The following is a 13500-nucleotide window of genomic DNA, read 5'->3' as shown; positions in this document are numbered from 1 at the left end:
AGCAGAAATCATTTATGAGGGGGCTCAAACTGTAGATTTTGATTTGCCATCTCTAGAAAAGAGGCACTGGGTCTAAATAAATCAAGTACATTGAGGTTCCTCACTTCATATCCAGCTTAGCGGGAGAAAGCAACAGCAAAACATCCATTAAAATCTTCATTAAAAAAAAAAAATATATCAAGCTGTAGTTTTACTACCGTTACCATGACAACTTCACTGTTCCATAAATGCTTTCTACTGGCTGGTATCAATTTTGAGTACAAAGTGTGTGCACAAGTTTCAAATAAAAAAGCTGTGAGATAGATATACTGGTAAAGTTCAATAATAAATATATGTAGTAACATATATTACTTCGACTGTTGTTTTACTATCAAAAGTATCAATAAGTGGAGAATGAAGCAATGAGTAGATAATTTTGTCCTGAACTCTTTAGTGACCCACTAAAGTCAGTACCAGCTAACGTGAATAAGCTAACATGGATCCCATTGCAGCATGAAGCTTTTCTTGTATGTCAAAATTGCACTAACATGGATAATCCAGGACAGCCGCCTTTTCGTAGAAGACAGCATCAGCCTGGTGCACATTAAGATCCCAGTGACACCAACTTTTTGGTGGCCAATTCCAAAAGGAAGCGATTCGTTTAAAAGAAATTTGACCTGCCTCAAAGGGATGGGATGCCGTTCCTTTCCACTGATTCTCCAGATTAAATGAAAAAAACATAAAACTGCAGTTTTAAATGTTCAAATTTCACAGCGTATTTTTTAAGGAAAGTATAAGGTGTTGTGCAAAGGCAGTATAGAGAGCCATGTAAGACTGTGGGTATTAAATACAGTGCTAATATACATCTTGTTTCCTTTTGTTGTTGTCATACCCCCCCCACACCCTCCCCCCCATATAGCTGGGGTATAGAGAAAGAAAAAGAAAAACATGTTGTCATTATTTGGTATTAAAAATATACAAAGCAAAAAAGGAGAGTCTTGCGTTTTGCTGGTTCTGGCCTTCTCTGGTTCTGTGTGGTTAATGTCCTGTTCCTGCTGAAAGAGGGACACAGACCTATCATCAGTTACAAAACAGATATCAGGGAGGAAGAAGATCAGCTTGTTGTGCCATGCTTTCATGACCTGATTTTTTTTTTTTTACAAGAGAGAGGAACTATAAATCTGTCACATATAACAATCCAAAAGGAAGCGAGCTTGACTTTAATGTGCTGGCACCTCATATGGGGATAGACACAAACATCTCTCTTCTCCATTGATATCAAGCTAGCTGACCGCGAGTTTAAAGCTCAAAGCTTCATTTAAGCTTTTTTATTCATGAAGTTAGTTGGGTGCTAATTCCTCCAGTATAAATACAGCTTAAAAATAAGATCTGTTAAATAAGCCTTCCTGTCTCTCGCAAAGCAGTGACGCATACTTCATTCCTGTTCGAGTTCCTGCCTCCGCACCGGTCTGGGTGATTGATGGCCACCCTGCCGTCATTCGCCCTTCACTCTCAGTTATTTCAGCTGGAGAATTAGGAGGCCTGGAGGGGTAGGGGGGACCTATTTTAGAGAGCCACCCGGCACATAATGCTTTTTCATTCACTTAATATGGGGTTGGGCCGAAGGGGGCTGCTTTCTCAAACAAAGCAACCTTGACCAGTCAGCGCCGGGTGGGCCATCTCTGGAGATCCCATCGACCGACCTGTCTCCGTGCCGACGTGCCTTGTTTTACTGCGCTAATGCTACGCTAATCGTCCCCAGCGTGCGAGCGTAATGTGACAATCAAACAGCTGCGCTACACTATGCAGCACCCCCCAGTCAGCGAGGTAATCCATAACCACAAAGGGCGGGAGGAGGAGGAGGAGGAGGAGGAGAGGGGTGCGTTACAGAAACATGTCCCGAGGCCCAGGAAGCAGGCGAGGTCCCACATACCGGGACACAAGGTCGCCGCAAGCAGGCTGCTTTAAATATAGACGCGCAATGCGGCGGTGACATTCGAAGGAGTTCCATTCCCGAAAAGCACCAACAAACAGCTTTGATTTACAGCGGGCCTGAGCCTGGCACAAGCGCCAACCTCGGCACCTGGGTGCGGGGCCACGACGTCGCCCGTAAATCACGCCCGGCGGACCGCCGCTTGGGGACTCACTCGTCACCCGTGTCCTTTAAGTGCGCACAAGTCCGCCTGACCGGAATCTGCTATGGCATCGTAAAAGGACATGCCAGGGGTGGCATAGGGAACTGTGGGCTGGGGGGGGCGACTTTAACACACACACTCCGATGGTTCATGGCTACATCTCAGGTCACACTCTATCACTCCAGAGCCCTTCCGGTGAAAAATGAAAAACTTACCGTTGGTGACCACTTTACTTTTGCCTCCCACTGCCACCTGAAACAAGTTTGATAAAAAGACAAATAAAGTAAATTTCAGTCACAAGCCAGAGAATTTAAAATGCCTTGCCTCTACTGTGGTGTCACGTCAAAGCCGTGCATTTTCAAACTTTAGACTGAAGGCAACCGTGGTACATGATGCAGTCATGCTGTCTTGCCCAGAACCTGGGAAAGTTGTAGACGCAGCCGATGTGTGCTGTATCTAAGCATGAACTGTACGTCACTTTCATTATGCTGCACATGTTGTACATTTCAGCATGTTTACGCCTCTGCATGTACAGAGCCGACAGTATAAAGCTTTGTCATTGAGAGAGAATGGAACACAGTGGCCTCGGGTGAACCACATCAACGTGTTATTGAAGAAGAGAAAGCATCAAAAGGGGTGTGCTCAAAGATGGTGCCCCAGCGGCCCCCCCAGCTCAAAGCCTGTGACTGTGACGCTGACCCGACCTGTTGCGACACACTCATTCATGCTGTGCTTCTCTCTCAGCCTGAGAGACTAGTGTAACACTGCTGCCTTTTATAAGACCGCCAAACCTCTGAACAGCCACGGGTCTTCTAATAGACTTGTCAAATACCTAAGCCGCTACAGTATTAGACAGATTTGAAAAAGTGCGGGTATCAAAATGAATGAATAATAATTGCTCCTAGCCACTAATTGTCCCGCTCTCTGCTGTTCTACGTCAGTGCTACCCAGCGCTGAGTACCTCGCTCTCCAAGCGGTGGCCGTGGTTGACCGCGGGCCGGTTCGTGTCCTGAGATTCCTCTTAGCTGCGTCTGTTTAGTTATGGAACTCAGTGGCAGGCCAAAACCCTTTCAAAGTGTCGGCGGTTGCCAGATTTACAACTGTTCTCAGAATCCCCATGTATTGTTATTGTTACGCTTTTATTGAAATATCATCTCGTTTGAGACTGTAACCACATCGATGATTGTGCCGTAGCACTGTGGAATGCCATTACTCGTCTAGAGGTCACCGTGGAGAGTAATGATAGCCACATTACAGACGCATGTGCAGGATGTGGTACACGATAATATCCTGCAGGCATCCATGTTGGTTTGATAGCTGAAGCCAAGTATCATTGCCATTTTTAAATATTTAATTTTTAAAAAGCAAATTTAAATTCACTGAGACCCCTTTTCAGCAGACTAACTTTTATTTTCTACATTAGTGCAGGTCAGAATCTAGCACACTGTCAGTGAATGATTTAAACCGCAATTAAAGCAGTGTTACTTGGTGAGATCACCCAGTTCGGAGTGCAGAATTCACATTCATTTCAAAGGTTTACCTCTTCTGCTCATCCAGAGTTAATGGTGAAGTCAACTAACTGAGAGAAGGCTTAAAGTAAAACAAACAGGCAATAATCCAGCATTATTTTTCAGCTTGAGTGATATCTTTCCGTAATGCTGTTCAGGCTATATGCGACTGAATGAAAGTGCAATATTATGGCATTCATAATTTCTATAGTTCCTCAAAATATCAATGTCCCAAGAGTGTGACCCAACTCTGTTTGCCAAAGAGAAGATTTATATTGAAATGAGAAGAGTCAATAACCCACAGTTTTACTGCACAGCACTGTGCTACATTAACTATATTCTTCATGGTATTATTTTAATGGTTATGATTTAATAGTTTCATAAACAGACTACGATGGCATTTCACCTTACCTTGGTAGGGGAGGAACTTTTGTTTTCCCATAGGCTGCGCTTATTAGTGACATCACCAGGCTTCAGGTCCTAACAGGGGCAGAAAAAAGCAGTACATTACACCATCCAGACAGAAATGATAACAGGAACAGTTTTTACCCTTCAAAACACAGATAGTTTAGCTATAGTCAAAAAAGGCTAACTTTGTATTAACTGCAACATACAAGGAAAGACATGTGAAGAACTGATTATCATCTGAGACAGTGAAAGAGAGGCCAAGTTCTGCCAAGAGTGGAAGTTCTGCCAGCAGTTAACAAGAGTCTGCATTCGATTAGTTTTATCTAGTAGGGAGGACAAGAGATTGTGTTGTGGGCGAAAAGAGAAATGACCACAGAGCAGGCTGACCTCAGATGAGTCTAGAAACCCCTGGGTGTGAGAGTTCTTATAGCAACTTCTCTAGGAAATGGGGCACTGCTGTGAGTCTATATACAGCTCCGGTTTCAGGGGAGAGCCTACTGGACTGGAATTTTCCATGCCCTTACCCACAACAACAAAGAAGCTCTGCAGATATTCGGCACAGGGCCCTACTTCAGAGGGCAGAGGCACACCGATTAAAATGCTGACAATAGCTACCCTCCCCAATGCCTCATAGATTAATCAGCCTTAATCCACTTCCTTACCAAGGTCCCCAGACTCACTTTGGTTGTATAAAGGCATTGATAAAAATCTGAAGTGCAAAGCCTCTTTCCATACAATACCTCTTCTGCAGTGAAAAGCAAGGAAAGTAGAGGAAAGATGAGTCCGAGAGGAATGACGACTGACAGGGACTACCAAGCAGAGGAGAAGTGCTTGGCTAGCAGAGAAGGAAAAGGGTAGAGAGTTACTTAAGGCAAACCTCAGTGGAAAACAGACAGGAATTAGCAAGGAACACTTGAAAGCCATTGAAATGCACCTGTATATGACCAATCAATTTCAAGTCACATTCACTTAATACGTGACTGGGCAGTCAGTGTTTCACCAATATAATATACTTTGCCTCCAGCATTCAACTGCCTAGTTGTCTCATTTATGGAGAGTTAGCCTGTAGTAAATGCGAATACCAGATACATGGTTTGTCCACTAGAGGGCAGTCTGGTAGTGGGGAATAAATAAGTTGACTTCTCCATACTTACAACTAGGAGTAGACGGTTTTAGCAGACAAATATGCCAGGATGCATTTCACTGGTCACAGTGAATCATAGAAATAAAAACTGTCCATGATTGGAATCACAGTCGCTAAAAGGCTTTTATGACCTTCTGCTATACAATGTAGAATGACTGAATGATGAATACTTTGCAGAGAGCGTGTGTAAATAGTATTTCATGGCTCACATTGTAGCTTGACAGAAAATAAACAGTTTATTTTCCTAGCTAGAATGTACTGGTTGATGCCAATGAACTGAGGAGTAAAAAAAGACATATCAATGGTTTGAAATTTATACACCGGTCAAAGCACTAATGTGGCAGTAATGTTGCTGTAATTTAAGCAACAACAGCAGCCTGACCTTTTGTACCACTTTAATAATAATCACCGTGGGAACAGCCCTCTGGTGGCCAAATCCTGAATCGCACTGCCAAATTTACATACATCTTTTAAAGACTCTTGATGCACAGTGCAAGTTTCCCATTGACGTCTGACAAGCATCCAAGTATATATAACTCTGGTAGAAAGATTTCATGCAATAAAGGACTGCTCAAGGTGAAAAGTTGCCTCAGAGAGCAGCAAAATCAAGTCAGGGAGATATGCTGGAATCCTGCCACTTGGCGCACTGTAGAAAGTGCTTCGGCTAACTGACCCTCTGATAACCTGCATGTGATACTTTAATAGGATCTCCTTTTCACTGCATATTACACTAATATAATGTGAAATATGTGTCCCCTTATCTTGTGGACTTGTACAAGAGCTGCCGACACTAAAGCACAGCCATATTTTTCTTAATCGCATGCATTACGTTTGATGGTAACTCGATTCACAACCAGTTATTCAGTCTCTCACATGTCTGTTCATCTAGTTTACCTTAATGCTTGACCCTACAGTGAAAAAAGGATACTAATAATATGTCAAGTCAAAGATTGTTCATCTTGCTTGAATAATCTCCACTAGATGCCAGTAGGTAGCTACTCCCACAGCCATTTTGTGATACATTTCAAAAGTACTCAACACGTGTCTTTAGAATGAGACTAAAGCTTTAACCTGCAAGGTATTTCTAACTGCAAAATGCATACACTGGAGAGTGCGATCCAATCCTCATCATTAACACAGCTGTTAAGCCTGTATTTACTGCTTAGCGTTCTCTGTTAACTGTTTTCTGTTTATAGACTTATGGAATGACATCACCCCTCAGGATAGGTGCATGGAGCTCAGAACTGCGGGAGGAAAGCCCAGCACATGTGCGCTGCGGCAGCATCCTGTTTTCCTGTGCCACTTGGTGGTGGTGCACTCTGAAGGCAGAGGTCGCGCCGGCAAAAAAGCCTTACCGCAGGTTTCCCTCCGGCCGCCTTGCCGCTCTCCGGAGTTTTGTTGAGCCAGTCGTTGATGCGCCCGGCCACTCCTATTTTCATACCAGCTGCATCCTGCATGGAGGGGGGGAGAGAAGAGGCGTCTTCAGTATCGGCTTCCAGAACACATGCGGGGGGGGTGGGGGGGGGATGGGGTTTTCACGGCCTGACAGGAAGCGGTGGCCGCGCTCACCCACTCCTACCTTGTTAGTGCTCCCCGGGCCTCCGGTGGGGCTGAACACGTTCCCTTTCTCCCACATGCTCTTGATGTTGCGGATTCCGTCGGTCACCACAGGCAGGTCCGCAGCTGGAGACTTGGGGGACTTGGGATCCTTGCTGGACTGCACAGAGGAAAGGGGAGGGGGGGCTCGGTGTTGCTCTGGGGCTCAGTGCAGAGTGAACACACGCTGTGAACTTCTCACAAAGACGCTTACTGTGATACTGTGTGTTATCGGGGGAAGGTATGGAATTAGCATTAGAAGGCTTATGGTGTTTAAGAGATACGAAGCAGGCCATTTTAAGACTAGATGAAACCCTTGGGTTAAGATCAGCTGCGGCTTACCTGAAGAGCACTGGTATACTGCTCCAGTCTGTTGTCAATTTTGGACACAATAGGAGTATGTGCTGTCTTCACAGTACTGTTGCAACAATAGTGCGATATTTGTGATTAATGCTGTTGAGTACACACATGATTCAATACCAAATCATCAGTGTGTCAGTTTGCAGATGTAGTCCTGTCCAATAAGCTATACTGTCATCAATTGCATTCCATTTTTTTATCAAAAGACTTACTGTACAGGGCCACAATTGCAATAAAGATGCACACAAGCCACTCTGTCAACAGCAACCATTCCAAAAATATGCAGTAGCTGTACAGTCAGAGACAACTGCCTGATGTAATGGACAAAAGAAGAAAGCAAAACCAAACAACATGAACACTTGCCTTTTTTGGGCAGACTTGTTCAGAAATTCTGCCCTCTCCCCAATCTGTAAACAGAGGTCAGAAAATTACACACACATGGTGAGAAAATGGTATCACAATGTGATTTCAAATAATGTAAGTTATGTAAAAACACCATCACTGCACAAACACTCACACACAGCTTAGTCACATTTTTTTGGACACTGGTTACATTTCTCTGGAAAGTCTTGCAGTTGAGTTCTTGATCTGGCTTTTGTCAGCTCTCCACAAGAGAGGTGAAAGGCAAAGTCTGCTCAGCTATGGGAACTGTGGGATGAGGTTCATGACGAATGACAACACGAGTCAGAGAGGGCAGGTTTGCTTGTGCCGCTCCAAAACCTCAATCTGAGAAAGGCTCGACTTCTCCGCCTCTGGATGTGGGAGTTCCTAAAATACTCTTCACAGGAAATTCTTCACTCTTAAGCACATTCTGATGGCCATATTTGAGCACTGCTTAATTCTGCAAATGTCATTAATTTTCTACGTCCCTAAAGTTAGCGTCTGGAAAAAACTACACTTCATAAAATGCTGTTAAATCAGTATTAGAATCGTTGTTAATAGCATAATATTTCCTGAGACTACGACAGAATATAAGGCTGGGGTTGCCGGTTATATTCATATGTTTGTGTTAAGAATGAAATGATGAGGCTCAGGTTTGGGCCTTAGGATATAATATGTCTTCGGTGCCTGTTACCCGTTTGGCAACAAAGATATTGAAAGCACATAGGTTAGCCTCAGTAATGGAGGCCTTATTGGTTTACAAGATAAATGTTCCATGGGAGAGGACATTCATGCATTTGAACATTTATGCTTCTATTTGGGTTTTTTAAAGCTAACATAGACATTGTTTCCTACTGTTTTGGTTTCTTCTAGTCAGACAAAGACTGCAGTTTGCACAGCAAAGAAGACACAACACACAACTGCAGTACTCGGAGCACTCTCGACAGCACCGCACTTCTCACACGTCAGACATTCGATACCGGTACGCCGGGACGTGCTGTACATACAGTGAACATGATGACAAAGTAAATCTGTGGAGGGAAATCGGGAAGATCAACATCTTAAAAGCTGATTCGTTAGTTAATGGAACTGGAAACAGGAGAAGTACGGCCAAAATCACAATGACTCTGCAGACTGGAAAACAAAAAGTCAAAAACTATTACAGCTCACCAGATCAAAGAGACCCAGCGCAGGGAAAGTTGCCCAGGGGAAGTAAACATGAGCTTGCTGAGTTTAGATTTTCTCAATTCAGCTAGGCTTTTTCTACCCTCAAGAGTATGGGGGCAATGCCTGGACTGCAGACCGAACAGTGCTGTATGATTTAGACACATAACTTACAGCAGCTCTTTATGGCCGACATTGCTGTGTAAATAAAAACGCAGTCCACCACTTCCTAATTGCGACTAGTTCTGCGTTCCTAATAGCTTTCCCAGGGAAGAGTGATGGGCATATTTTTGGATGGGGGGTCAGAAGTTAACCGTCACCCAGGGAGCGTTTCCTGTGCAAGAGGCTGACCTTCAGCGACGAGCCCCTCGGGCTGACACATTTGAAGGGCTTCTTGGCCTCCCCGTCCGTGGACTCCTCCACCTTCTGCCTCTTCTCAGCGGCCTCCGCCCGCCTCCTCTCGATCTCCTCCTTCATCCTCCTCTTCTCCTCCTGCGAGACACACCGGGGGACAGAACCCGATCCCACCAGATCCCGTACACTGAGCACTGATCCGAAGTCAGTGCACTGGACCTGCCTCTCTCCACTCTAACTATTTAACAAACAATCTGGCTCCCCCTCCCCCCAAACCCCCCACCCCAGCAAGTTACACAACTGGCGTTTCACATCAACAAGTGCTCACAGCTGGGGAAACTGCCATCGGCTGCGCGCCTGCAAGGTGCAATTAGATTGCAGGTCAGATTGCTTTTTTATTTAATCCAGGTTCGATTTATGGACAAGGCATACATTTGCATTACATCAGCATGGAGCAGTTACCTAAGACTGTGTGAACTGTGCTCCAAATAAGGTGCTGCAAACCAAATGTTTTGAAAAGACATTTTACATACTCATCACTGTGAAATATGCATTTGACTACTGTTTGCTAAATACACGACAGTGTTCTGTCAGTTTGCAGCTTTCCCATAACAATATAATTGTGTTTATATTTCAAATAGAGATATGTTTTTAGTATACAGAAGCATGTCATTAAGCCACAAAGCTGTAATAATTTATTCAGGGTGAGACTGCACTCCCAGGGGTCAGTGACACTGTTAATCCATGCAATGCTCTCGCCTGCCTACCTCCTCCTTGGCCTTCTTCTCCTGCAGCTCCTGCTTTTTCTGTTTCTCCTCCTCCTCCAGCACCTTCCTCCTCTCCTCCCTCTTCCTCTTCAGCTCCTCCAGCTCGGCCTCGGCCTCCTGCTGCTTCTGCCGCATCTTCTCGAACTCCTCGCTCTCCGTCTCGTCACGGCGCCGCTTCAGCTCCTCCAGCTTGCGCTCCGCTTCCTGGCGGGCGACGTCGTCCTGCTCCTCCACCTCCGGCGAGCGCACGCTCCCGCGGCTGACACACACACACACGCATACGCACGCGCACACACATACAAGAGGTCGGTGAGCCACGCCCACCTCTCAGGTGACACTGTGACTAGAGTTACCCTCCAGTGTCTGTCCTCTGGGGAATCAAGTAAACTGCAGCAGCTCTGCTTGGGAAAACTGAATGCTAAGTGTCACATGACACCGAGCTTAAGAAATACTGCTCTTATTAACAGGGTGAACAACATATTGGGGTGAACACATAATTATATATATATTTCAGGTCATCCTCAAGGCTTACTGGTGTCACACTAGGAAGAGACTAGTCACTGTGTTCCTGTGGCCCATATACCTCAAGGTCCTCTCTGGCTTCTTGTGTTTGGCAGTGGTGTCAAGATGTAAACCTCCATTCTGCTGTTTTGGTGGTGGAGTCACCTTCTTCTCAATCACCTTCAGAAGGAAACCAAAGTCTGAACATGTGAACCTGAGAAGTAACTTTATGCGGTATAACAAACAACAATAATTATAACTGATTAATTCATATTGGTTAGTGAAAGCTGTTCCATAAAATTCTGTATGAATTTCAAACTTAAAGGACTAGTATGTACTTCACCATACCACTGCACACCTCTTCTAGGATCTACTTGGCTTTTCCTCAGTGACTTTATATGGGGAAAAGCTGGGATGAATCTGTAACATAGCTTGAAGAAAACTCTAGGAGAGGAGAAAGTCTTACCTCTTCCTTTTTGAAGGACCGTTTGGTCTTCTCCTCTACTACCTCCTGTCAAGAATAAAAAAATGCCATTCACCACAAAAAAACTGAGGAGAATTTAACAACATAATATTCCTATTAAATATATATTTCAATATTTTTAAAATTTTCATTTGTGGGTTCCAACAACAGCTGGATGTTTGGAACAACAAAGCAGAACGTAGAGTATCAGAACTTGTATATGATGCGAGGATTACCTGCTCTTTCATGAAGGACCTTTTCGGTTTTTCTTCAACTACCTTGAGGAGAAGATGGAAAAGGAAGTTAGCATCACATAACCATTGGTGTGATGAGCTTTATCATGGTTGCCCCAGTGCTGGGCATGGGGTTGGTATATTGTATGCGCTTCGACTTCAAACTCATCATACCAGCCCAGCTCTGTGAACTCTGAGAGTGCGGCAGGAGAGGTGAAGCGGTGCAACACGAAGAAAACAATATAGAAGACCGGTGCCAGGATGAGCAGCAGAGCACTGACCACACTGTGACCACACTGTGACCAAACTGTGACCAGAACTTGCAGGATTGGTCCTTACCGCTGAAGGAAACAACACACCATGCCTTTACCCAATTAAGCATTGCTTAATTTTTTTGTGAAGCAAATAAATATCATTGAAAACACTCCAGAAAAAGAAAAAAAAAAGGTGAAATCTGGATAACTCAAATTTCGGGAGACATAGTGTTTTTTGCTTTGCACTGATCAAGTTTTGAAAGAATAATTGCATAACTAATCAGCCACAACGACAAAACTTTTGAGTTATCCAGGACTTTCAGTGAAGCTTTGCTCAAGTGGGCCTCAGAGTGCTGAAATGCACGTCACCAATACCTGCTCTTTCTTAGAAATGGTAGTTTTCTCTTCAGTCTTTTTCTTTGATATTAAAGGTTTCTCTTCAACCTCTTTCTTTGATATTGTATTTTTATCTTCAGTGACTTTCTTTTCTATACCTTTCTCTGCAACATCTTTCTTTGGTATAGCTTTTTCTCCAGCCTCTTTCTTTGTTTTTTCTTCAGCCTCCTTCTTTGAGATTGCAACATCTTTCTTTGGTATAGCTTTTTCTTCAGCCTCCTTCTTTGAGATTGCAGGTTTATCTTCCACCTGTTTCTTTGAGATTGCAGGTTTTTCTTCCACCTGTTTCTTTGAGATTGCAGGTTTTTCTTCCACTTGTTTCTTTGATATCACTGTTTTTTCTTCTACCTCTTTCTTTGATATCACTGGTTTTTCTTCCACCTCCTTCTTTGATATCACTGTTTTTTCTTCAACCTCTTTCTTTGAGACAACAGGTTTTTCTTCAACTTCTTTCTTTGATACAACAGGTTCTTCTTCAACCTTTGTCTTTGATATCACAGGTTCTTCCTTAACCTCTTCCTTTGATATCACAGGCTCTTCCTTAACCTCTTCCTTTGATGACTGTATATTTTCATCAACCTCATTTTTCAATAGTACAGGTTTTTCCTCAACCTCTGCCTGTGGTTTTGTGATCTCCTCCTCAACCTCATTCTTTGGTATTTCTTCTTTAACCTCTACCTTTGTACTTACTGTATTTTCTAACTCTGTGTTTGAAATCAGAGGTTTTTCTTCAACCTCTTTATTTGATGTGACAGCTTGTTCTTCTACCTCTTCCTATAAAATAAAATTAAGTTATATATTCTGTCAAATTTAATAACTACACCCACAACCAAGACCTCCATATAAATGACTTCATTTCATAGGCATGGTCTTTTTTTGGTTTTTCGTCTGTGGACTCCTATGACAAATAAAATACAACAGCAAAAATATTTCCATTGAAATGGATCCAAAGAAAACAAAGATTTAACCAGCATGGAAAAAAAGAACTGACCTGTTCCCTCATGTAGGACCTCCTTGGCTTCTCCTCCACTTCCTCCTGCTTCTCCTCCACCACCTCCTCCTCTGCTGCGTTCTCTGCCTCTGGCGCAGGCTCCTCCGTCTCAGCCTCCACCTGATCTGCGGCTGCCTTCTCTTCCTCCCGTTTCTCCGCCTTCACCTCCTCCTCCTTCTTCTCCTCCTCCTCTCTCTCCTTCTCCTTCCAGGTGTTGGCTTCGGAGGCCCGGCTGTTGACTTCCTGCTCCTGGTCCTCCTCGGTGTCACGGTGCCTGCCCCTCCGGCCGGCGGGCCTCTCCTCCTGATTGTCCTCCGTGCCGTCGGCGATGGTGGGGTCCAGCTCCTTCTGCCTCTCCAGCGCCTCCCGCATCCTCCTCTGCCTGCGCTCCTCGCGCTTGGCCAGCCGCTCCAGGAGCACCTGGTCGTCCTCGCTGGTCGCCGCCGAGCTCACGGAGCTGCTGGTTCCTGTCTCTGTCACACTGGGGGAACATGCCTCAGTTAGCGTGGGTCACGCATCATTTTCCTTTGAAAACATTCCTTCAACAGGCAGTAATTATTGATAAATACTAATCCTAATAGTTAGTTAATTTCTTTACACAGTTATGCCTTTATATAGTTCTGGTGGCAGTGTAACGTAGTGGTAAGGAGCAGTACTCATAATCGAAGGGCTGCCGGTTTGATTCCTCTCTGGGGCACTACTGCTGTACCCTTGGGCAAGGTACTTAACCCAGAATTACCTCAGTAAACATCCAGCTGTATAAATGGATAACATGTAAAAACTGTAACCTATGGAAGTTTCTCTGGATAAGAGTGTTTGCTAAATGGCAATGTAATGTATTATAATGGCTCAGTTAACAAGGCTCT

The 13500-nt window shown here is 44.3% G+C and overlaps 1 protein-coding gene across 6 annotated transcripts in view; it reads right to left on the bottom strand.

The window, feature by feature from the left end:
- Positions 1–905: 905 nt before the first annotated feature.
- Positions 906–13500, bottom strand: part of LOC118770278 (non-muscle caldesmon-like) — a 46609-nt gene continuing 34014 nt past the window's right edge. For 3 of the 6 annotated variants that reach the window (XM_036517857.1, XM_036517856.1, XM_036517854.1), the window contains 13 exons: positions 12635–13115; positions 10997–11038; positions 10764–10808; positions 10380–10477; positions 9797–10055; positions 9027–9167; positions 7494–7537; positions 7113–7188; positions 6754–6891; positions 6530–6625; positions 4034–4102; positions 2330–2366; positions 906–1034 (listed from right to left, as the gene is read on the bottom strand). In XM_036517857.1, the coding sequence (XP_036373750.1) occupies positions 1018–1034; positions 2330–2366; positions 4034–4102; positions 6530–6625; positions 6754–6891; positions 7113–7188; positions 7494–7537; positions 9027–9167; positions 9797–10055; positions 10380–10477; positions 10764–10808; positions 10997–11038; positions 12635–13115 (1543 nt within the window). In that variant the 3' untranslated portion in view covers positions 906–1017. Of the gene's footprint in view, positions 1035–2329; positions 2367–3654; positions 3705–4033; positions 4103–6529; positions 6626–6753; positions 6892–7112; positions 7189–7493; positions 7538–9026; positions 9168–9796; positions 10056–10379; positions 10478–10763; positions 10809–10996; positions 11039–12634; positions 13116–13500 lie in introns of all 6 variants that reach the window. The other 3 variants (XR_005004550.1, XR_005004551.1, XM_036517858.1) reach the window with 3 other exon arrangements.

This window comes from Megalops cyprinoides, chromosome 23, assembly GCF_013368585.1.
Source record: "Megalops cyprinoides isolate fMegCyp1 chromosome 23, fMegCyp1.pri, whole genome shotgun sequence".
Classification (NCBI taxonomy): domain Eukaryota; kingdom Metazoa; phylum Chordata; class Actinopteri; order Elopiformes; family Megalopidae; genus Megalops; species Megalops cyprinoides.
This window is presented reverse-complemented; position numbering and strand designations above follow the sequence as displayed.